The sequence below is a fragment of the Schistosoma haematobium genome, chromosome 4, assembly GCF_000699445.3.
Source record: "Schistosoma haematobium chromosome 4, whole genome shotgun sequence".
NCBI classification, from domain to species: Eukaryota; Metazoa; Platyhelminthes; class Trematoda; order Strigeidida; family Schistosomatidae; genus Schistosoma; species Schistosoma haematobium.
This window is the reverse complement of record NC_067199.1, coordinates 13,164,779-13,191,513: the sequence shown is the minus strand read 5'-3', so window position 1 is coordinate 13,191,513 and position 26,735 is coordinate 13,164,779. Positions and strand designations below refer to the sequence as shown.

At 34.9% G+C, this 26,735-nt stretch overlaps 1 protein-coding gene across 1 annotated transcript; it reads left to right on the top strand.

The window, feature by feature from the left end:
- Positions 1 to 1,111: 1,111 nt before the first annotated feature.
- Positions 1,112 to 24,028, top strand: MS3_00007437 (uncharacterized protein). Its single transcript, XM_051215715.1, has 4 exons — positions 1,112 to 1,409; positions 5,462 to 5,660; positions 8,117 to 8,256; positions 23,767 to 24,028. The coding sequence occupies exons 2-4, from the start codon at positions 5,522 to 5,524 to the stop codon at positions 23,911 to 23,913; spliced, it is 426 nt and encodes a 141-aa protein (XP_051066246.1). The 5' UTR covers positions 1,112 to 1,409; positions 5,462 to 5,521; the 3' UTR covers positions 23,914 to 24,028.
- Positions 24,029 to 26,735: the final 2,707 nt, after the last annotated feature.

The following is a 26,735-nucleotide window of genomic DNA, read 5'->3' as shown; positions in this document are numbered from 1 at the left end:
ACAGGCATGTCCCAAAAAAATCACCCAGATTGCAGTGATATGACATTGACTTGACCAGACCTGTTTTTGATTGAACTAAGTATTTTCTCTCAACCCCTTTGTACTACTTAAATTTATGTTCATTTAATCTGTTTATTTATGTTCTCAGAAGATGTGGCTTATACCGAGCCATGAAGCGTCGGAAAGTTAATTTTCTACTCACTGGGGCATGACAAACATACCATTGTTTATAATATCAACAATCTACCCAATGCTCAATTTATTTGAAATTATCAAGTCAAACCTTGTCAATGATACCTATATTACTTCTGCACACACATTTTTTACGCGACCTTTGGAAACAATGAACAAGGCGAAATTAAAACGTAAAGTAGTCGACGGTGGTAAAGCAAATATCAACATGTGAGATGTAAATTTAGGGTCTGTGTGTTGTTTCTCTCAAGCAAAGGCAATGATTTGTAACTGAAAGTGACATAACTTTCTATGGATTCCTAATAGTAACAAACTCTGAAAACGTTTGTTCAGGTGTGTTAACGAAAGACTCACCGATCTCCCTCTTCCTAATTGACAGAAATTTAACTCCTTCATTTAACTGATTACTCTGACTAATCAGTACAACTCTCTTGTAGTTCCTATCACTGCTTTTGTTTATCCTACTTCTATTTATGATTGACTTCAGTTCACTTACTCGACCAAAATATCTCTTAAATTCATCTTGCTAACTGGTTTGGGTTTCCGGGAAGCTACGGAGCTCGACCACTACTCGATATCTCAGACTGAAGTAGGTGAAGTGGAGTCCTAACCTGTCACCTAATGGTTGAAATCCGGATTCTTTAACCATAAATCCACCACTCCATCTAGATTTTTTAAGTAGGTATATTTGAGAAAACACGGCTTTATTTATGGGTTTTTCTTGACCTATTTATTTGCTTTTGAATTGAAATAATCAAGGCAATGTTACTATATAAAGCAGTTGTTTTCCTGGATGGTTCACCTGCACTAATGATGTTGTCATATGATCGGATGTACTTACAATTGGTACTCCAAGAGTTTTGGTCATTAAGTACCCTTCACTATGTGAAAAGTAACCTATCAAGGACAAAAGCTAACAATTTTATGGAAATTTGTTCACAAATAAATGAATACTTGTAAAGTACATCGCCCAGCTTGATAAATTGGTTGGAAACATCTTTGATTGGATAATTAGTTCGTGCACTCGACGTCCAAGTATATAAAAGTTTATATAAAAGTAAACTTTTATAATATGCCACAGAAAGACCAAGTTATTCGACAGCAACCAGGAAATCCTAGTCGGAGTGGAACGCCTACCAGTAGGGGTGCATCCCCACACCCAAATCGAGGGCTGTCGCAATCACCACGCCGTAATGACACATGTTGTTGCTGTTGCGGTTAGTTTCTTCATACCGACCTATTATTGTAGTTTTTAACACGTATTTTGTTAATTATGTATTAATTAACACGTCAGAGTATATTGTAACACTAGCTAGGTAAACATAAATTTGTTATATGAACACTTACACGGTAAACTTTTTTACCAGACGACATAGACATATATTTCACATAATATTTAAATCGATTAACATATCATTATTACAAAGGACCAAGACAGTTCTATCTCAATGAAATCCTTATTCGTTAGTTCATCTGAGATTATCGATATAAACTCTGTGATAGGAAATGAAATCTCTTCCTCACAATATCAAGTTTAATAAGCATACTACATGAATTGAGATTCTCAGCAATTGAGAGATGAGAAGTTATGAAGTACGGGTTCTTACCTGATTTGTACGTAATAATAAGTGTGAATTTATTAGATTTGTTAAGTCTATGTAATCTACCTTTAAAAATCTGTCACATAACTTACCACCTATTTTATTCAGAAATTCTTGAACATCGACTATATATGTGATGTTAGTAATTTTGACACTGTTCTCCAAACCATAAATAACGATATTGTCTGACTATGAAACTGTCCTACGCATATAAACAAGAGGGAAAGTTAGTTCACTGTGACGTGTTGTATTTTAAAAAGAATTTAATTAAAAATTGTTTGTCCAATGTGTCAAATCAGGATAGAGACAATCAGTGAACAAGAGTTAGCAAGTTAACTAAAGCAGTCATCAACGTGACAAAATCTAAATCACAGTGCACGTTTGAACTAAGAGATCCTTGGTGTTTTTTAACTCAGCAGCATAAAAGAAAACATTGCCACTTTTTGTGTTTGCGCACAGTACAAAATCTACTAGTATTCCTACTAAACAATATCTTCTTTCATTGATAGGCAAGAGGAGACCAAACAGTAGGCGAAGTCCAAGACGTGGACGCTAAAGAAGAATTCGGAATTTGATTGTAAATGATCTACTGTTGGATATAAACTTTGAACAGCTGTTAGGATAAGAAGTTCGATTTTCTCAAATAAATTTATTTTTACTAGTATTTTCTGAAACATACCAGTTGACCATGGTTTTAGTGGACTAAGAATATTTGTCTCATATATACAGCGTTCCAAGTCATCTTCAGCATTCTCTTGCTACCGAATCAAATAATATTTGCGAAATTACGCCATTCAGGAAACTATGTACCAAAACACCACTTTCTCCCAGTAAAGCTTAATATTTGTGGTATAAGGGAATTATGAAACGAACTACTTATTATCAATATGAGGTACAATAAAAACAATCTCTCCTGTTCGGCGTGAAATGTCTTGTAAAGAAGAAGAAGAAAAATGGTTCAGCAAATCTTAGGATTGTGGTTAACAATAGTCAGGCACAATCGATGCTTCGTGACTCATCAGATAGATAAACGTGGGTTAGAGTTCGTGTTCACACTTGGACCGGTAATCAATATCTTTCACTTCAAACGTCAGCTAATCTATTGAGTTCAGATAACCACTAAATTGTTCATCAGGAATGAAGTTACTATTAACCAGTCAACTTTAGTTCTGAATGCTAAAACCGAGAAAATACAAAACCGTGAAAATAAAAGTGTTTAATTATTTTACATATGATCATTAAGTCACTAGCAGTCTTCGTAGACACTGGAATTCAAGTTGCATTTAGTCAACTAAATATTCAAAGAAATCACATCAGGCACGAAGTTATTAAAAAAGCATTCCCCATACTTCCGAATACAAGGGCCACGTATATCTATGTAGTCGAAACTAAAAACCTGACCTTGTAGAAAACACTATCAATTCGCCAACCTCTCACCAGTCACTGCAGTGTTTTATCAGTCAATAACTCAATCAAAATGACAAGTAAATATTTTGGGATTAACATTTACTTCAGTAATTGAAAACGATATCATAGTACTGAAGATTCAAGGAAAATTATGTATGTCATACTTATCCATGTAAATCATTCTAACACATGGTTCGGCAATCAATTTTTGGTTAGTTGGTTTGTGGGAATTTATTTCATATGAGGACAGTTGTTATAATATAATGACACCAAATGAATGACTGGCTAGATACTTTGTTCTGATCCGACATTCTTAGTTAGTGCTCACTCATGACCACACAGAAAATCTGACTGTCTACAGTGAAGTCTCACTATCTCGTTGAGGCAAACAGTTGTGATCCTAAGGTCAACATTTCCGACTTCAACTAGATTTTGATGTCATAATAATCATCTGATGCCATCCATATTCTGTTGTCCGTCTCAGAGGTGCCTTGTTCGCTATGAACTCTGAGCATCCCATGTTCCAGTGAGTATAGAAACGTGAGTGTATGTTTGTGGCACTGGATTGAAACCACTGTTCATTACTTTCTGGTTAACAATGAAATCAATTTTTAGTGAGACGTGGTGTTCAGGTTACACGAAAATTCCCACAAAACCATATCAGTAATTAATTTGGTTATTGTTCGGAACGATGTGTTCTATTCATAGTCGATGAAATATGTATTTATTAAGATATATGATACCAGTTTACCGTAATCACCAATCGTCATTTTCTAATTAATGTTTCTTACGCGCTCACGTAATCGTCTGTATTAATTCCTCACTAACAAACGCTTGCATTTCAAACACACGGATAATGATTTAGATTGCTTCAAATGTATGCATAACAACTATCTGTAAATTGATTCAACTCACTACCTTGGTTATCGGAAAACTCCTGATATTCTAAGATCAAAAATATACACAGTAAACGATAATTCTAATATATTGGCTATAAATCTAATCACTTCATGATACTTATACTTCAGAATACTTATATTTTGTCAACAAACAACACTAGTTTTCTTACATTCTAAACCAAAATTAGGAGAGCATTTTCATTAATTGACCATTTAAATGTAGACACTATCTAAGGCGTATCGAACTCATGAAGATTTTTTCATTGAAATACTGACATCCACTATTTATCACTAAAACTAACTTTTACTTGCTTCATAACCAGAGTTAAAAATATCTTTTCCGCTAGTTTATTCTAACTGAGAATCCCTTCGTTCAGTATCATTCATAACACTGATTCTGAATTTGAGTGGATTAAGTGACTTTTGCCTTTCTGAAATTCATATATGAAATCGCTTTCCAACAAATGTAAGTTAACCCAACAAAATGTGCATTTTATATGTCAAATTTTTTAACTATGATGATTATACTCTGGAAATGACGAAGCGAATGTATGTCAACTTCAATTGTTCGTTCAGGCTACTTTCCGATTATATTTCTATTAGCCACATATATATAAAGACAATGATTAGTCATTGATGAGAAGCCATAAAATGATTCTTGAGAGCTAGAATCCAGGAAGTATATTTTTAAGAGAACTTCGGTGTTTCCACATATGTGTTGATTTCATGAAATTAGCGTAGTTAATTATATCAAGTTCATCATACAGAAGAGGTTTGAATACAAGCGTTTAAACTTTACGATATAATGCATATTCCCGGTTGCTCTATAATGACTTTGTATTACTTCACATTAATTTCGATTTAGTCTTATTTCAATATGATCTCATGATGGCATAAATATTTCGATAGTGAGTTATGATTTATACTTCTCTGTATTTAATTTTTAATAATGTAACATTGATTAAACAAGTTAAGTTACAATTAAAAAGTAGGTGAGCTCATTTTTTAGATCCTTCTTTTCTATGATAAACTTTATAATCTTATAAATTGATGGTGTTTTAATCCAGTTACAATAATGAACTTGTAGTTATTTCATTGACAAGTTTAGTTAAAATTACAAAGTGATTTCTCTGTCAAATCAATTAATTTTATCAGTTAAATTTTACAAATGATCTAACTTTATTAACTTGCTCATTTAATCACCCTCATTTTTTGTCTCGACAGTTATGTGTTACGTTTGTATAATTGTCTATTTGTTCTATTCTAAAACAAACCCATTCAGATTATTTACCAAATCGAGTGATATCAGGTTTGTTTTTAAATTTTCTAACGATAAGTTTTTACATTATTGATTCTGTTCAGTTTTCATAATAAAGACGCTTAATCGAACATTAAATATAGTCCTACTGGAATATAATAAAGATGCAATCTAAAAAAGAAGTTGGAACTATACTTGATCAACCTGGAAAATCAGTACCACCACGTAATCTCACTCTGGTACCTCCACCTCATCGACAATGGACTAGTGGGATTTGTTATTGTTGTAAAAATAGGGATTGGGGTTAGTTTAACTAAAATTTTCATTCATGTTTTAATTCTGATGATTAGCTTCTGATGTAATGATATAAAAATAGATTTATATTCTATCGGATGTAAACATCTCATGACACATGTGTATTTAAATCAGGGGGTTAGAATAGGAAATTATGCCGTTCTACACTAGTTCTAATACATGACTAAAGTGGTAATAGCTTTGTTTTTATTTCAATTAATTAGAAATAGTCGGCCAACATTTATCAGTTAAGAATATTTTCAATTTACAGGAAGTTGATCCACTTGTAAATTTCAAACCTAGATTCTCTAGTGTCACATTTAGAGATGTAAACATTGAACATGTTGGGTTTCGACTGCCAGGTCTGATTTCTTTTCATAGATAAAAATCCATCAGCAATATTAGTGATTAGTACACTTAGTATTAGATGTGAAATCAATGGAATTTTGAAGAAAAAATAAGATGACCAAATTGTTGCGTCTGTGATTTTTATAAATGATTTGATAATTTAATTTGCTAAATAATAATAATTGACTAATTCTGATAATGATCTATGCATAATTTACAAAAGGTATTAGTTAATTGAACGATTATTAACTGAACTCAGCAGTGCGCATCCACGATCCCGCCCCCGCGAGATTCTAACCCGGGACCTATCACTCTGGTCTAGTTGGTTAAACGCCTGGCGCGAGACTGATAGGTCCTGGGTTCGAATCTCGTGGGGGCGGGATCGTGGATGCGCACTGCTGAGGAGTCCCACACTAGGACGTAACGGCCGCCGAGTTCTTCCAGGTTTTCCATGGTGGTCTAGCTTCAATTGACTCATGATTTCAACCAGTGAAATTTTTAAAATCTCCACAAAAGCCATTCTGATTATTAATTGTTTCATGAACAATATTCTATTTGTAGGTTCATTACATGATACGAACCTTAATGTAATAAAAGTCTGTTTCTTTTACTTTTGATAACCATTAACTCATGACCAAATAATATAATTACTAGCTCATTAAATAATAATTATCTTTGTTAGATGTAAGTTGTTTGAAAGAATGAAAGATTTAATTGACAGAGGGTCTCAGAATATGATCTCAGATTGTCTACTTTTCTATGGAGTTCGTGAATAAACACATTATATGTGTTATAACTTGTGACTGCCGATTAGAGGGCAGTGAATTATCGATCAGACCAAGGACGCTTAAAACACGTGCGAGCAGCCTAGAGTTCTGATTGGTCCTGCTTTCCGCCTAGCACAACCAGTTAAGTACAGAACACCAGTCTCAGTCTCTACAATATGAATCATTATATTTCAAACATACTGAGTTTATATACCAATCAAACAGGCCACAACGTATCAATAAAATATGAAATAACATTTGCACAAGAATTAGCCAGATGTGACTGTGAATGAGGGAGGTAGTAATTAATATGCTGGATATAACTCAAGAATGGTAAAACGTATAATAATAGTTTATGGGTCAAAATAAAGCTTATGATAAGAAGAATATGAATATTCATAGCTTAGTTGCTTAATAGCTATACAATAGAAATAAACGTTTAGTATTGGTCCATCAATAGATTCCAAAAGCTACCATTCATTATTCTTGTCGGGACATAACAATATGCTTTAGGAAATCCTAGATAAAACTACTTATATACTTATATCTTGTTAAATGACCCAAACAGAAGGTAATCGTCTTTTGACTGATTAATTGCTTGTAATCGAAAACCCATTGAAACTTACTACAAACCCTAAAAATTTAATAAGTCAAGCAATAATACTATATTCACTGAATCGTTTAGAGACATATTCCCAATTTTAACGATTTATGTACTCATTGGTTAACAAAAAGGCTGAGACATTTCAAATTTACTCTCAGCATTTGCCACATATTCCATTAAGGTCTAATTTAGAATGAATCAATATAAACAACTTGGTAAACATTAAACTAACATGTCAGTTCATCGAAAGCCATTTTTATTAACAATGTATCTAAACATGATTACATAATTTGTTTATGTAAACACGTACATGGAGTAGCTTAATTGCTGATACATTTTCTTCTATTCCGATCCCTACTATAACTAATAAATTAATTAGTGTGATACATTATTCATTGATTGCGCCTACACGATGCACAATAGTTACTTAACAAGAAATTTAAACAATTATGTATCATTAATATAAAATACATGACATGTCTATTGATCTATGATTAATATCCTGATTGAATCACTGAACGGCACACGACAGAACTACATAATGTAAAGCTATGTGGAGCTATGTTTTATTGCCAAGTGTTAAAAGTCAGTTAAGATTAGATTGTGATTATGAAGTAACATGTAACATTAGATTCGTTTGTATTATCCAAAATCGGTACTTTACTTTTACAAAATAATATTAATTCTTTCTCGCTTTATATACACAATATATATTTACAGTAATATTTAATAATAATAATTTACAGGTTGTTTTGCGGTATGTTGTTACTTCTGTCTATTAAATCAACTGACAAAAGCAATGAATGAAAAAACGTGTTATCCATGTTTACCATGGTGTGGATTAGTAGGATTGAGAATGAAAATGCGAACAACTTACGGAATAGAGGTATGCAGATTGATTGTCATCTCCTATAATTATTTTGATCATTATTCTTACAACTTTATGTAATGCATAAACTCACTCAGGTTTACATATTAGTCATTTCAAAATTAATTATTTTATTTCAACTTCAATGGTTAAGATCATGAGTCAGTTGAAGCTAGACCACCATGAAAAACCTAGAAGCACTGGGCGGCCGTTTCGTCCTATTGTGGGACTCCTCAGCAGTACGCATCCGCGACCCCGCCTCCCCGCGAGATTCGAACCCAGGACCTACTGGTTCCGTGCGCGAGCACTTAACCACTAGACCACCACTGAGGAGTCCCACGATAGGACGAGACGGCCGTCCAGTGCTTTCAGGTTTTCTATTGTGGTCTAACTTCAATTGACTCATGATTTCAACTATTGAAACTAAACTTAATTGAAAATCGTTTTCACTATAAACTGTCATCAGCTAGTGAGTGAGTAACTGAAAACCATCGAACACTAGATATCTGTTTCATCTTTGTTTAAAGACCTACATGAGTGTGCATCAAAATGAATGGAATTTTTGTTAGTGAAAGAGAATTTAATATCAAAACTGTCAACCATTCAGTTAGTTAAAATCTTATTAGCTCAAAAATATTGTAACTGTAATAACCGGATAAAATAATTTACGGCTTACATATAAACCTTTCATTGTTAGTTTATACTCTCGTTATTTCAATTAATTGTTTATTATGAATTTTATAGTCATTGGAATAAATCTAAGCTTCATAAAATGATGCGTTTCATAATTAGAATGCTTAGAGAAAACTACCTGTAAAAGTATAAGGGTTTAACACATCTTTAGTTTTTTCTTCCAACACTACATAACATAAAATGTATAACTTAATAATCCTTCATTATTAGTTACTTAAAAAATACTTGTTAAGTCATGGATGATAAGTTTTGCTATTGCCACGCCTAAACTGTCCTTTTAGAAGGTTGAGATATCCCCAGCTACTTCTACACGACAACTGAAACACCAGAGAGAAGGCACAAATTGTGAGTTAAAGTTTTATTCTAAGGTTAATTTAAGTACTTAAAAATGTGGGTATTTATAAAACCACACGCGACCTTTGGCTTCGAATATTCATGGAATATAGTAGCAATATAGATCAGCATCCCATCAAAGCTATGGCACGTGATTCAACTTTTTTTAGGTATTTCTGCAAAGATTCCATTCAACGCTGACTGGGTAAAACTTTTCTTGGTTTTCCTAGCTTCTAGGGACTTGGATGAAAAAGGTTTTGAAGACTACAACAACAACAGAATGCTTGATCTAGCAAACGAATTCTTACCAATCTAAAAAGTATACTACTTATTAGTAGTTAAATTGTCATTGAAGAAGAAAGAAGGCAATACATCGTAGAAAATTTTCTCTACGATTTCATTAGGCTGTATAGTCGTATTTATAGTTGATTTTATTTACTAAAATAGTGTTCTATAGCAAGATGGAAGGATACTAATCATTTCAAAGACTTGAAGCGGTATAACAATAAATAAATTCTTGTTATATCCCAATGAGCAGAAACATTATATTTCTGACGTTTTGTGACTTAATGTAAGCCGCTTCTTAAGAGTAAATTTACTCTGGGATATAACAAAAATTTGTTGATTACTCACTTTCTACTTAATGCTCAACTTATTTGGAATTATCAAGTCCAACCTTGGCGTTGATACCTATAAACTCATTGAAGTGGTACTTTGTCAGGAATTGAAAATCAGGTATTGAACGTGAGTTACGTAACAGTTGGCCATTGAAAAAGTGGTAAGGTGAAGATAATTGTCCACTTGATAGCTATTCTACAAAATAATTAAAAGTTGTGGTATTCGTTAATTATTAGCTGTGAAAATAATTGGAAAATAGTGTAAGTGACAAAATTAAAAAAACTATAGATTACGAAAGATAGAGAGGTTGGGATCAGAAAACAATGAAGGACTGAACATCCTGTTTTTGTACATAAACGTTAGGGTTGAACTGGTGAATAACCATAGTCTTTGCTGTACATAAGTTTTTCATTTACATTCTTACTGAACCAACTCTCCTGACTGTATGTGTGATTTTGAAGGAGGCTTCTGGTGAAGCAGAGTGTTCAGAATTGACTAGATGCTCTAAGATTGAGCTTTTCAGTGACTTCTGTAATTCTTTGGAGAGCCAGACAAAATAATATTCGGAAGTGCGTTTTGAAAAAGTTCGCCTTGTGTGGTAGATATAACCTGCTGCATATAAGCAGGTAAGCTGTTAGATTATGGGCAATAATTTTAAAATATCTATGAATTTTTATGACATTAATCAGTAAATGATCTCTGCCTCCAATGCCCTGGTATGGCCGAGAGTAGGGTAGGCCCGCCCTCCCTCTCGAAATACTCTCACACGGCCACGCGTATACAGCCTCTGCCAGGGAAGTCCTACTCACTGCCTTCTCGTGGCGGGGGTGTTGTTTACGAAAATGAGAGGACGAAAAGCGAATGTCCGGCGCTCTAACTGGATCCCAAACCAATGGTGCACATGGGCTCCAGTATCCTGTGGGAACAAATGGTGTATGAACCAATCGTTGGTCACCGGCTACGATGGGACTGCATCTCCTCACGGTGCTCCACTACCTTGTGGATCAGACCTTTAGGTCAAAGGCTCGTGGTGTGACCCCCTAAGAAAACCACCTGCTTCAGTCTAGACACCCGGGCAGTATCACAGCCCACACACAAATAAAATGATAACGACGATATCTACTGAACATTCTATTCACGCTTCGATTTACAGTCAAACAATTCCCATTATTATTATTATTATTATTATTATTATTATTATTATTATTATTATTTACCACGTCACTTATTCACTCTCTTTTATTCTCACTTTGTGTATCCTTATTTTTCGACTTATACAGCAGCTCGCTTATGGTGTAAACTCGGTTCTATCTAAATGTTCTCGAGTCACTGACTGGTTGAAAATTGTATGTTACCACCAAATACGAATACTGAAGCAGTTTTTTTGAAACCACGTGCACCATTCAAACTGGCTGCCTTCAACGTTCGCATACTCATACAGGTCAGACAACAGATAGGGCTGGCTATGTCCTTGGAAAGTCTTAATATCGATGTCTGCTGTCTATCCGAGACCCGTATTCAAGACTCTGGTGAAGTACTACAAATTCGCTCTACATCTGTCACTTCAAAAGCTTGTTTTACGTGCGCTTATCCGGGGACCCTGTGGCATCTTCGTCTAGTCTTGCTGGCGTTGGTGTCGCACTAAGCGCTAGAGCTGAGGCAGCACTAGTCGATCGGATCCCCATTAACAGTCGGTTATGTGCTGTTAGATTGGAAAGTTCCATCAAAGTGAGAAGAAATCGGCGTGAGAAACTATGTCTTTTCGTCATCTCCGCCTATGCCCCGACAGATTGCAGTCCGGATGCAATCAAGGATGAGTTTTACCACCAGTTAACTATTCTTCTCCAGAAAGTGCGTTCGACAGATATTGTAGTACTAGCCGGAGACTTGAATGCTCAGGTCGGGCGTCTAGGCACAGAAGAGAGTCGTTTAGGTGGCCGATGGGGACTTGTTGGTCTCAGGACAGATGAGGGGGATAGTCTACTGCAACTGTACACAGACCACAACCTGTTTCTGGCTAGCACTAACTTTCGGCACAGTCATCGCCGATGTGCCACCTGGCGTCCTCCCTCTGCATCTTAAGCCAGGACTCAGATTGATCACATCGCGATCAGCTACCGCTGGCGTGGTTGTGTACAAGACTGCCGCTCCTTTTGGAGTACCTATCTGGACTCTGACCATGCCTTGGTCTGCGCCAATCTTGCCTTACTTTTCAGTGGCCAACGAAGTGACCGCCATCAACGGATTGATATTAGCAAGCTGGTTGCAACTTCTGTTGCAAGTAAGTATCGAACCGAGCTAGCCTCTAAACTAGCTACCACTCCACCGAAAAGTATAGATGAGCATTGGTTGCAATTGCATGACGCCATGAAAATGGCGGGTACAGTCAGTTGTGGGTTCGCGAAACGTCCCGCTTATAAGCACTGGGTTTCTTCTGGTTCCTTACAACTCATTGAAGCCCGTCGGTCTACTCCGGGTGACCGTGAGTTTGACCATAAACGAAGGATGTTACGTAAGGAAATTGGGCAAAGCTTGCGTAAGGACCGAGAAGCCTGGTGGTCGAAGCGTGCTAATGAGCTGGAAGCAGCAGCTGCATCTGGTAACTACCGGAAGCTCTTCCAACTCATCCGAGCCACTGGCAGTAAGAAGTCTGGTGTGAGCGAAACAATCTATGAGGGTGACGGGATGCCAATCATTAACATCCATCGACGTCTGTGACGATAGCAGAATTCTTCGAAGGGCGGTTCAACTGGCCTGCTGCTCCGGCAACATCGGTCAGACTGTCCTGCCCTCCATGGCCGGTGGCGACTGATCCACCAAATGAGACGGAAGCCCGCAAGGAACTCCAACTCTTGAAGCACTAAAAATCACCTGGCCCAGATGACTTACCTCCGGCTCTTTTTAAAGATGGTGGTGACTTTCTGACTAAGGAGCTAGAGTGTACCAACGTCATGGAATGAGTCGATAGTTGTTCCTATCTTTAAAAAGGGTTCACGTTGTTCCTGTAACAACTATCGGGGGATAAGTCTACTTCCGATTGCGTCCAAGCTATTGGCTTCCGTCCTACTTCATAGGTTTTTCAAAACCCGAGAATGATTAACTCGCGAGCAGCAGGCTGGTTGTCGATCTGGTCGGGGATGTGTTGATCATAACTTCACCCTCCGCCAAATGTAAGAACACCGTCATACTTATCAAAGGCCAACAATCGTAGTGTTTCTTGACATCAGGGCTGCCTTCGATTCGTTGGACAGGACTGTTCTCTGGGATTGTCTATTGAAGAAGGGTGTGCCTGAGAAGTTTATTAACATCCTAAAGGCCCTATATAAAAACACCTCAGGCAGAGTGAGGGCATACAACCATCTTTCTCTATTGTTCCATTCGAGCAGTGGGGTTAGGCAGGGTTGCCCAATCTCACCATTCCTCTTCAACGTTGCCATCGATGACATTCTGGAAACAGCTCTGATGGATGTAAGTAATGGTGGTGCGGATCTGTTGCCTGGAGAAAGACTTCTCGACCTTGAGTATGCGGACGATATTGTCTTACTGTGCGATAATGCCCAAGCCATGCAATCCGCACTTAATCAGTTGGCAATTAATGTCCGTAGGTATGGTATGTGCTTTGCACCCTCGAAGTGCAAAGTACTTCTACAAGACTGGCAGGATTCCAATCCTGTACTCACCCTGGATGGTGAGCAGATAGAAGTAGTTGAGAAGTTCGTGTATCTGGGTAGCTGCATAAATGCTGGTGGGAGTGTGAGTGATGAGATCAATGCACGAATAGTGGAAGCCAGAGCGACTTATGCCAATCTGGGCCACCTTTGGCGCCTTCGGGATGTTAGTCTGGCTGTAAAAGGTCGGGTCTAAAACGCGTCGGTGAGAGCAGTTTTGCTCTATGCTTGTGAAACCTGGTCTCTCCGAGTTGAGGATGTTAGAAGACTCTCTGTGTTCGATCATCGTTGTCTCCGAAGGATTGCTGACATCCAGTGGCAACATCATGTCAGTAATGCAGAGGTTCGACATCGTGTGTTCGAGTACAGAGATGATAATGCAATCGATGTCACCATCTTGAAACACCGACTTCGGTGGCTTGGACATGTTCTCCGAATGTCGTCCCAGAGAATTCCACGTCGTGCATTATTTGTCGACTCTGGGACTGGTTGAAAGAAGCGGAGAGGTGGTCAGTGCATGACATGGTGTCGTGGTATGAAAGAAAGCTGGAAAGGAGTGGTTTCTGTCGGTCCTTCACGACTCCCTGGTTGGGGTCCGAGAGATGGTGCTACACAGTGGCTAGAGACGTTATCAGATATGGCTCAGAATAGAAGCCAGTGGCGATCCTGCTGTAACGTTCTTTTACTTTCTTCGTAAAATGTGGTTGTATCTTTCTTAACTGAAAGACTTCTTCTGATTATACCTTTCCGTCGCCCCTATTATTATTACACTACTTTACGCCAATCTGGTCGTTATTGTTCTGTTTTCTCTTTTGCGCTCCTTACCTTCCTTTTTTTCTCTTCCCATTCTCATTGTTTTGTGTGGCGCATATATATCTGGTGCCTCCTTGTACCAATATTTATGTGTTCAAATGAATAAATAAATGATCTCTAATTTTTACTACAATCTGACAAGTAGTTTTCAATTTAGCATTATCTTAATAAATTGATAGAAGAGTCTTCTTTAGATTTTTAGATTGATTTGGCAAAACGTAGCTTTATCTTTGACGAATCACCACCCTTGAATTTCCGTATTGTTTGAAGATATCAAACATTATCGACTAGTTTTTCTAAACTTCACAAAGTTACTTATCCTAAAACGTTTTATAAAATGAACCAAATGTTTAATATTTATGTAATTACGCATTCTCTGTATTAGATGATACTTTTTTGAACTACTGGATTTGAGAAATTCCCAAAAGTAACCTTGCAAAGCATATTCTAGTCAGTTAAGAGGGGTTACTTAAATTAAGAATAAATTACCGATATCAGTCTTTATGTGATCATAATAATTCATAACCTAGTTTTAAACATAAAATCGTAGTATTTCTGGAACGGAAACACGTCCGTATGAATTTCAATCGTTTTGCCTCTGAGTCATGTAATGAACAACAAATACGTCTGGACGATTATGCCCAGTTTCTAAATCATGTATAATGTGCACATATCAACTAACCAGTAGAATCCCATTAATAGACAGAAATCTGACTCTAACATTCGGATATTTTTAGACATTCCATCGATGAAAACTTGATTAACTCTAGAAACAACTTTGAGCAAACTATAGAAAAATTAGTTCTCAAACGTCTTGTATGCAAAGTTCGTCAGAACGTGCGAACATTTCATGAGATATTATTCCAGGTTCATTATAACATAGTAGATGTTTCTCCATTAATACAACACTCTAAATAGTTAATATTAGTATTCTATTATAAGTTTTTCTATAGGATTATTAAAAGTGAGCACTGTTAAAACTGAAAAGTTACATTAAAATGCAACCTCACCTATATGGTTATATCCACATCCGAACTGTTTCTTATAAGATACTCTCTACAGTTCTAATCAGTCTAATGTACTTAATTATGGAGTTCTATAAGTTCTTGTAATCAAGATTATGAATCTTATGATGTTTAACTTGAAACTCTCAATACACACAATTATCGCTTAATTTATCGGAAAGATCATTAAGTCATTTTAATCTATTTATAATGAACGATTTAAAAATCATGGCCATATTAAAATAATCACACTCATTTGTCATTTGCTAGAAAATATCACGAGAAATAACATTAAAATGTACATAGAATATGGTGCCAAGACAGCAAAAAATATTCACGTTCAAACATGTAATTTTCTATTTCTCAACTATTTGTATTATTGATAACAATGATAATACCAAACTGAAGCCTCAGTTTATTTGTTACTTATTTATAGATCATACAAACGTTTATCAACAAATTATAGCCATTAAGGATTTTAAGGGTAAATTTCAGTCATTGTCATTATTAAAGGAATAATGCGTGAAGTTTCCTAAGTACTTGAAGTTTATTTTACCTCATTGCGAGTCAATTTAGAAATGTAACAAATGAACGTACCCGGTTGACTAGCATTATGGAGCATGTACTCATGTAACATGAAATACCTATTTTTCATTGAATTAGTCGACCACTAAATCTTGAATACTAACGATAATTATGCAATTAATATCACTCTATAAAGAATTTTTCACATAGAAGAGTTATGAGGCCTCATGGTGAGAGCGGGAATTCTTCAGAAGCTTAAGTGAGTTACAAATCTTCTCCACCATCTCAATCCTTCGGAAAAAACGAGACCGAGGCCCCTTCTGATAACCAGAGCCACAACTAATATAAGAATGTCCGCACAATATGGGAGACCGGGAGAACCATAAAAGTAGCTGCGGAAATGAAAAGCTACAACCTGGGGGTTCTCTGAATAAGTGAAACCTACTGAACACAAGCTGTATAGAAAAGATTAGTATCGGGATGGGTATCGATCATGAAGTAGTAAAAGCCCATAAACACTAAGAGTGCCAGTAATGCTATCCAAATAAGTGCTTATAGTATGGGCATTCTATGATTCCAGAATCATTGAAGCATCCTTCAACGCTAATAAAGTAGAGGTTGCAATGAGTGTCATCTAGTAGTACGCACCCATCAATGATAACAGTGGGGATGGTAAAGATCCGTTTTATGAGAAGCCAAGTTGGGCTGCATCCTGACTAGTAGGAGAGATGATGGTTCCATCAAACGTGCTATTTATAGAAAACCAACATGGACAGGACAATATCTTAATTTTCATAGTCACTGCCCTATTCATTATAAACGCGGTTTAATAAAGAGCTTATTCAATAGAATCAACCGTATTTGTACTAGTGATACTATTGAAGTGGAGATGAAGCTCTTGACTGATGCGTTAATCAATAATGGTTACCCTTTGAAGTTCATAAACCGCTGGAAGGGTTGCAATATGACTAGACCTATGACGCTTCTGGCACCCAAAAAGTGAGTTTATATTACGTTACCATTCAGAGGTGACACAAATAGTCTCATGTTGAAACAGAGACTTAAATTAGCTACCAACCGGACATTTTATGCAGCCCAACTTGTTATTATCGAAAAGACAAGGTCTATGTTTCACCAAAAGACCAAACGGCACAAAAACGATTGTGTCACATCCCATTGTGTCTATAAATTTACATGTATATGTGGAAACACGTACATAGGGAGGAGCAATCGTGATTTGCAATTAAGGGTGGGTGAACATATACCAAAATGGTTGTAGAATCAGGATAGACAGACATCATCATCCATTGCAAAACATTTGATTGAGACGGGTAATAAGGTTGATATCAAATCAGCATTTGTTGTGTTGTACAAAAGCTTTCAAGGACGTTTACTAAGGTTTATTGAAGCCTTGGCTATACGAAAATTGAAACCCCCTTTATGTGTTCAAAAACAATTTGTGCTTACACTTAACCTACCCTGGTAGTACTGATTTACTGTCCAGAGTGGTAATCACATTTGTTTTTGTGTACTTTAATATTTTTCCTTTGTTATGACTTACCCTTAACCTGTCTAGTTGACCTTTTAATTTTTCATATATAAATGTTCTTAACAAGTATATGCGTGATCAGATTGTTCGAAGTGTATTGCACAAATATATCACATAATTCTGATAAACTACGTCTTCTCATTGCATTATCAAAATTTATCAAAGGGACTAATTTTTTTATTATTATTAGAAGCTTTATTCAACATTATATTTTTGGTACAACATAGAATTCTCAGCATAAGGTATTTCAACAAGTTTCCTTTTCTTATACCTTGATCTATTGTGACGATAAATTTTGAATGATGACCAGTTAGATGTTAGGGAGTTCGGTAATCCACATTTGATTAATGTTCATTCGTTTCAATGCATATTGCCAGCCACCATGATGTCGCTGATTGTACCTTTTTGTATCACGTATAGCGAAAGGTTGTAAACTTTTCATAAACACGCCTGAATAAATTGTGCGCACAATAGACATAATGATGTGCTAAAACAAACAACAAAACACATAACTTGATGAAATATCTAGATCGGAGGAAACAGGTAGCCCAGATATTCCTAATATATTATAAATGATATTACCATTTAGCCATATAAAAATGATTTATAATGTGATTTTGAATGAAAATATCAGGCGTCACAATAAAAACTATGAATAGATCATTATTATTATAATTCTATCATTTTATTTATAAATTTGCCAAATCATAAACTATATCTCTATGACCATAATTAGGTATAAAGAATAGAGACTAAAAATAAAAATTAAAAAAACATTGAATCTCGTCCATTTACTAGTAATTTAAAGTAATTCAATTATTCAGTTGATAAGATCAGAAATAGATTTATATTATATTCCCATTATTTACATAATAAATATTTGTTTTCCCAATTAATAAACTATTCTATGTACTTTTAAATGTTGTATTCTTTTTTTTATCCCCAAATAATACATTGTCAGACCAATTTATTCATCATTTTAAAGCAATTTGCCCCTTTGATAAATTTCATTAATGTAATAAGAAGATGAAGATTATCAGAACTATCAAAATTATCAGTGTCGAGTCACCTAGACTGGTGGCCACATTGCAACATGATCGATAGTATTCAATTTGCACTAATAAGGACTAGACAAGCATGACATTGATCACCACCCAGTGATCAATCAATTGCGAACCTTAAACCTACCTTGGTAATATTGACTTATTAACCAGAGTGATTAGGTTTCAAATTATGTTCACATTATTATTATTATTATTATTATTATTATTATTATTATTATTATTATTACTCTGATTATTATCATCCTTGTCTTTTCTTACCCTTTTTCCAGTCTAGTTAACCTTTTAATTATATATTTATATGAATGTTCTTAACAAGTATATCATGTGATCAGATTGTTCGTAATGTATATTATTATTATTATTAGCTTTATTCAATATTATATTATTGGTACAATATAGAATTCTTAGCACAAAGTATTTCAACAAGTTTCCGTTTCTTTCTTCTTGGTCGGTCCTCGCAATAAATACTGAGTGATCGCCAGTTAGATGTTGGCAGTCCAGTAAACGAACATCTGAATAATGTACATGCTTTTCGTTGTATATTGCCAGTAACCACATTCTCTCTTTTTGAGCTTTTTTGTAACTTTGACAACGAAAGGTTGTACACTTTTCAGAAACGCAGCAGAATAGGTTATGCGATTAATAAACATAATGATATATTAAAACAAACATAAATAGATAACTTGTTGAAATATCTAGATGGCAGGAACAGGTAGCCCAGATGCTCAAGCAGGCCGCCTTATGGTATGTATAGCGTTGATATATCACATAGTTCTGATAATCTTTGTCTTCTTATTACATTATCGAAATTTATCAAAGGGATTAATTGGTTTACCCTTATTTTCCATTTTTTCATGCTAATAAATCATGTACATTATTTGCAAACCTACGAATATATATAAGATTAAATATACCTCAGAGAATCTTCAACCTCACAGTTATATTGTAGTTGATTATCTTCCAGACAATTCTTAAGGTTTCATTTATCAGTCGTCCTGATAACCGTTATATAATAAATTTTTATTCGGTGTATAAATTTCTGAAAGCAATGCGACACGTCGATTGCAGTTTATTGTTGAACAGCGCAAGTCATTGATCCACAAGAACACAAAGCGAATTCAAGCAGAAATGCTAATATGAAAGAGTGAACAAACAAATACAGGCGAATTAAGGGGCGTTTTGAGCAACTGTTATTTAAGCTAGTAAGAGGAATTGTATGTAGGCTCTAACACGCGATCAAGCAAACAGATATGAAAACAATAATACAAAGGTATACAAATTGTTACTGTTCGAATGATACTATCTGTCAATAAGTTAATTGAAGGGCTTTACAAAATTAAATGTAAACAGACATAAGTGTTGATATGGTACTATAACGTAATAAACATACAAATGAAACATTTCTAATTGCTTAATGGAAAGTAATGATAGAGGTAGTCTTGACGACTAAAGATACAAAAATGCATTTTGTAAATACGTCCAATGTTGCCCATTGATCATCTTAGTAGGTTCACTAACATCGACACTACTATGTGCTGGCTCATTGGTCTACATCCTAAGCTCTTGCCACGAAACCTGAAGGTCGTGGGTTCGAACCTTGAAAGGACCGTTTGGGCCTACTTTCAATGTGTCCCACACTAGGATGAAACAACCGTTATCTGTTAAATATTATTAAACAATTTTATTTCTATCATTGTTGTCCTATTAAAATTATACGTGACTGTTCCTTAAAATAATTCAATCTATATTTCTGGAAGTGAATGTAAAAACATGAGTGAATCAATAATCATGTGAATTCTTACGAAGTTCTGTTCTATTTTTATTGTATAATTTGGCATTAACACATTGATGTTTACCATGAATATGAATAAACAAATACCATTAGATAACCTTCTGAAATATATTAGTTTCTAATACTAACTAGTCTGTTTTAATAGAATCGAGGAGAATTTAGAATGATCTCAAATTGATAAAAATGATACATAACGAATCCAGTTCAGTTCATACGATATATTTGTTATATAAATACTTGGATGAAATCACTTAAACTACAGTTGATCATTTGAAATTTGAAATTGAATACAATAAACAAATGATATTTCATTGTTCAATAAAGTTTATATTTTAAAGAATATGGGGAAACATTGCCCATTTACGAAACTGAAACAAAAACCCATGAAATCTTTTAAGTTTTATATTTATCATTCATTTAAAAGAGGTTTATATTGATTCATATTATCCTTAACAAGAACTACTATTTTGTATTAATTACCATGAAATGGTAAAAACAATTCGAAGGAAATCACTTCAGTATAAGGGTTGTGGAGATTATCATGTTTTTGATTGAGATCATAAACCGATTGATGTTAGACCACTACTGAAAACGTGGAAGCACTGTACGGCCGTTTTGTCCTGTCGTGGGACTCTTCACCATGTGCTCACTAGTGGAGTTAATTCGTGCCGGGTAGAGACAGGTATCTACATCAGTACAACTGGAGATGGTTGCGCAATTTCGTGGATTTGTTGAGGTTAGACTTTAACACCATTGTATGCCGGCCGGCCCAGTGGTCTAGTAGGTTAAGTGTTCGCTCATGAGGCTCAGGGCCCTGGGTTCGAATCCCGCGAGCGGGGTCGCGGGTGCGCACTGCTGAAAAGTCCCACAATAGGACAAAACGGCCGTCCAGTGCTTCCAGGTCTTCACTGGGGGTCTAACATCAATCAGTTTATGATCCCAATCGAAAATCACTTCAATCAATTGTTGAAAATTGGTCATGTCAATTAAAGCTTAATGCCTTACTTACAATTCATGTCTAATATGTGAAAAGTAATTAATATCTGTGACACTTGGTAAATTCCTATAGACAGTACGCAGAATAAACTACTCTCTAACTTAATTTTTTTGATAGAGATGCTAAACATCAGAAGATTTTAATGTATATGTTAACAACTTGCATTACGAGTAATTTTCATCATAATATATATAATAATAATAATAATAATTCAAATTAGATCTTATTCTTCTTTACCTACAACAAACATTCAAACCACGGGGTTGAGACGGAGAAGTTATCTAACACACTAATTTTAATAACAAGACCTGATATCTGTGGTACCTATCGCATTTCTAGATTTACACTATCGGTGTTTGAAGATTTCAAAATAATCATTTTATCTGTTCAAGTTTTCGCTTAGTCTTGTTTATTCTAGTGTGATCTACTCTTTCGAAATCAGTATTTTTCACCAAGTATGTAAATAAAAGTTAATAGACTATGGTCTGTCGTAGTTATGACGTAATAATAAATAGTTTATTAAATCTATGATTGATTGATTTAACCAATATGATTAAAATTATAATTATAATTAAGCAATTTGATCGAGTTATATTCCAATTATTTCGAGATGGATACTCAGTTACAAAAAAACCAGTTTGATTTTGCTATAACAACAGAAAATTTATTTATTTAGTTGAACACATAAATATTGGTACAAAGGGACACCGAATACATATGCGCCATACAAGTCACTTGATTTTTGTGTGGGTTGTGATACTGCCCGGCTGCCCAAACCGAAGCGGGTGGTTTTCTTAGGGGGCCACACCCGGAGCCTTCGACCTAAGTAATGGTACACAAGGTAGTGGAGCAACGTAAGGAGATGCGATCCCATCGTAGCCGGTGACCAATAACTGGTTCATACGCCTTTTGTTCCCTTTGGATTTTGGAACCCATATGCACTATTGGTTTTCCAACCCCCTTGGGTGGATCCTCTGTATTCATCAACCCGGTTAAATCGCCGGAAATTCGCTTTTCATCCTCTCAATTTCGTGAACAACACCCACGCCACGAGAAGGCGGAGGTTGAATCTTTTTACCCACATTATGTATTCAAATGTTTATGAACTTTTACTGCATAGCTATTCAAATAATTTAGATCTAAATGATAGTAATATATATATATATATATATATATATATATATATATATATAGTAATTTTCAACCAATCATACATAATACTAATTGTTTTTATTGATATCTTGGCTATATAAATCGACGGAATTTTTAAACAACTGCTTGAAAAGTTTTATCTGAGTTGCACAGAATATAAGGAAAACAACTTAAAAACACCATTCAAACTTTTATTCCTATTTGACGGTTTTGATTAGTAATGATGCTTGGAAGTTGACTTGAACATCTCAAGGTTTTAACAAGAATTTATAATGTTGTATGTTGTTATGTACATTTCTTTTTAATGATCTGATGATTCAAATACATATTAGGTATTTGTCCAAAACACTATAATAATCTATTGTGTGATTCCCTGTCCAATTCTGATACTGAAATGTAGGCTTTCTATATATGAGCCCAAACGGCTACACAAGCGAGAAGACAGTTTTGATTAGCTAAACAAATCGGAGATTTATAAAAACTAATTCATACATTTACTTTCATTCGATAGAAAATTAGGCCATCTATAGCGTATGTTTTACCCCTTAGAAATCTGAGTCGGCACAATGCATCACTTTTCCTGCCTGAAAATAGGTTTGACATTCCAGATTCTGCTTTAAAATTTAAGGTTGTGGTATAACAAAAACTTCTTTTTATAGTTACTGATGAGGCTTACTGGTGTTAGTCATCATTTACATTAATCAGAGAGATTTCACACATACCATAATTTTAGTAAATAATTTTATACATCTGATCTATTGGATTAATAAAAGCAGGATACAGTTCAAAAACTAATCACTCACTTTAAACTGCTTCCTTTGATTTATCTAGGAAGTGTGAAAATATGACGATTTACTAAATCTTACGTCGCCCTCGCCCTACTACGTACGACCATAAACGAAGAATCATTACAATTCCTACAAGGCGAAGCAAGAACACAAAGTCTGATACAACTGAAGAGTTATTTACCCCTAAAACACGATGACCCTTGTTCAAAGTACACATCCAATCATATCACTAAATGAAATAAATGCATTGTTGGATTACAGATCTTTTCATTAGCTTCATAGTTTACGACAAGTTATTCTTGTTATCAGCACATTTTTGAATAACTCTGAATGATTTCTATATAGATGTAGCTAACCAAGACAAGAAGGAAATACTACAATATAAACAATGAAATACTGTTTCATCACATCGATAACCACTGGTTTCAGTTGAAATTTAATAGGATCCTGAACTAATCTTTTCATACTATCTTTTTTATATATGTATGTATACACTGAATGAATTGATTATTTGATTTATTTTATAATTCAGGGTGATGGATGCAAAGATTGCTGTCAACTATGTTTCTGTAATGGTTGTGTAGCATGTCAAATGCATTATGAAGCACAACAAATTGGAATTATAGAAAAGAAAACCTGTTCAGATGCATGTAATCAATGTTGTGTATGTTATAGATAAACAGAATGGGATAAAGAACAATTTGTAAACTTCCAACTACTTTCACTATCAAATCATGTATAATTAAGTATATTCAAATGAATTTTAATTGTGTACTAAATAAATACTCTACCATATTTTACAAATATTAGTTGTTAAAGGTGAATTTCATAGCTATAATGTCTCCCACATTGTACGAGTATTCCATGTACCCAAATAAATGGTTGCTCTGGTTATCAGAAGGGGCATTGGTTTCGTAACTTCCGAAGGAACTCGGCTTTTATCATAAGGCGTCATAACTTTTCTAAATGAAAACCTTCTGACTCCCAAGGCAGAGTTTAAAAGGTTTGAATAACTTTTTCTGGTTAGCGTTTTTTTAGCGAGTTAGTTTTCTTCGGGATGGGATCGCTAACTCCATGCCCAGCCCTCCTCCTTTACCCGGGCTTGGGACCGGCAGTAGCCTCCGGAGGGACTCCAGGGATTTATAGTTATAATGTATTATTTGTTAATAAGTATGCATACATTTATATTTGTTTTATAAAGTTTATAGTAAACATAAATTGTGCAAAAAGCTTTCTTATTATCCATTACAAAAAATATCTGGACGAGATAATAAAAAAATAAATAAACAATTTACAAGATACTTAAATTCACTTGGTATTATTTACTTGGATCTTCCCATTGATGTTTAGGACTGTAATTGATCAGTCTCTTATTGGCATATGTGCATACTGTGCTTATTACCTCAATATTGCCTTAATTCACAAACATTATAAGCAAAGATAATAAGTTATTTATTTCTATCTACTGAACATTAAAAGTGCCCAACTGATATATTGTCTTATCGAATAATTAGTTATTTGTAATAAATTTGTTTGAGTTGTTCTAGTCTAGCATTGGTCAGTTCATGATTTCCGTGAAACTCAACAATTTCCACAACCCTACATTTACAAGCGGATTTCAAACAGGGTTATATTAGTAAAATGTGAACATAAGATTCGAAGCATTTAGCCTAAATACGTTGCGTTTTTAATATATTCTCGACGACTGACTGATAGTTGCCTGAAATCTTTTTGAACTAACTTCATACTAATTAATCGGCCTAGGTTAGTTTGATTACCCTCGTATTATAAAGCTTAAGAAAACAGTTGGCGTTTGTTTATTTGATAAAACACCGACCTTTGAACAGCATCTAAATCTCCTACAGTTCGACTAGTAAAATAAACCAAAATTTGAAGTTATATTTCAGTTCATTCACTATCAGTCGCTGAAAGAATTAGATCGAGAATGAATGAAATGTTTTAGAAATCGATAAATAATAGAAATGTGGTGTAATATTTTTTTCAAGAAATGAGTTTTATCATAAGGCGATATCAACTTTAGAAACATAGGAAACCATAGAGCATTAAGTAGCCATCTCATCCTAGATTAAAAAGAAAGCAATCCTTAAACAGCCCAAAACTTTTCACAAGACCGCTATAGTTTTGTTGTACTTGTAAGATTTACTTTGTAGAATTTCAAAAAAAAAAACACTAAGGTGAAATGTTATTACTTACGATTAAAGCATAACATAATAGTTAGTCCTCTTCCCATAAATAGTAATTGGACATTCACAAATCAAACTTAACAATCTCAGTATCCAATCAATAAGGAGAATAGATTTGAAGGATAAATTGCACAAACTCAGTTATAAAAAATATTCAATTTATATGACGAGATCAAAATATGATAATAGAGTAGGTTATTATTTCTGCATTGATTCGTTCGTTCAATGTGATGTTATTTCAGGTTAGTATTCTTGTATCGATTCAGTGTGAATTTCAGTCAGTACGACAGACGTGACAATTATATCCTTTATATTAATCTTATGTGAACTCTATATGTGTGTCTTATAGTAGCTCTGTGCATTTCCCCCCTTATATATGATATTTATTAATTGATCATCAAGTGTGTAAATCACTATGTCGATGATTGTACTTAATTTTAATGAGGACATGTTTTCAGCAGTCAATAAATTTTCACCTGGACCAGCCTTCTGTGTTATTGCACTGTGTAATTCAAACAATTACACTGGTTCTCTATCGTCGAGTATAAACAGTAGGACGGCAGATACAACACTCATTCACACATTAATACAAAGAAAATCTTCATTATGATTAGAAAAATAATTATACTCTCTATTTTGTTTGTTCATTTTTACTAACATGTATAAATAATTTCAATGGTTAAGATCATGAGTCAGTTGAAGCTAGACCACCATGGAAAACCCGGAAGCACTGGACGGTCGTTTCGTCCTAATATGGGACTCCTCAGCAGTGCTCATCCATGACCTCGCCCCCTGCGAGATTAAAGATCTAAACTAACGATAATAATAACTGATAATAGTCATCTGCTCACTAGTGAATGACTTTAAGAGGCATTTTCTTGGAGTTCTAGTGAGAAACAGTGACCAGTGGAGTTCAACTAGGCCAGTTGTGTGATAGTAACTCTTTGAAGACAATGGTGAATGTGTCGCTCAATTTCGTGGATTAGTTGAAGTTAGACATTAACACCGTTGGATGCCGGCTCAGTTTCGCGCGCGAAACCAGTAGGTCCTGGGTTCGAATCTCGCAGGGGGCGAGGTCGTGGATGCGCACCGCTGAGGAGTTCCACAATAGGACTAAACGGCCGTCCAGTGCGTCCAGGTTTTCCATGATGGTCTAGCTTCAACTGACTCATGATCTTAACCATTGAAATTACTATAATATCCACAAAACCCATCTGATGTATAAATAACTTAGAATTTAATTAATTACACTAGTATTCATACTTCTCAGAACTATTACATAACATAAATGCTGGAT

Bases quoted from the DNA above. Each gene is read 5' to 3' on its own strand.
- MS3_00007437 (XM_051215715.1), top strand. From the start codon at position 5,522: ATGCAATCTAAAAAAGAAGTTGGAACTATACTTGATCAACCTGGAAAA. The intron at 5,661-8,116 runs GTTAGTTTAACT...AATAATTTACAG, and splicing joins TTGTAAAAATAGGGATTGGG to GTTGTTTTGCGGTATGTTGT. The intron at 8,257-23,766 runs GTATGCAGATTG...TTTATAATTCAG, and splicing joins GAACAACTTACGGAATAGAG to GGTGATGGATGCAAAGATTG.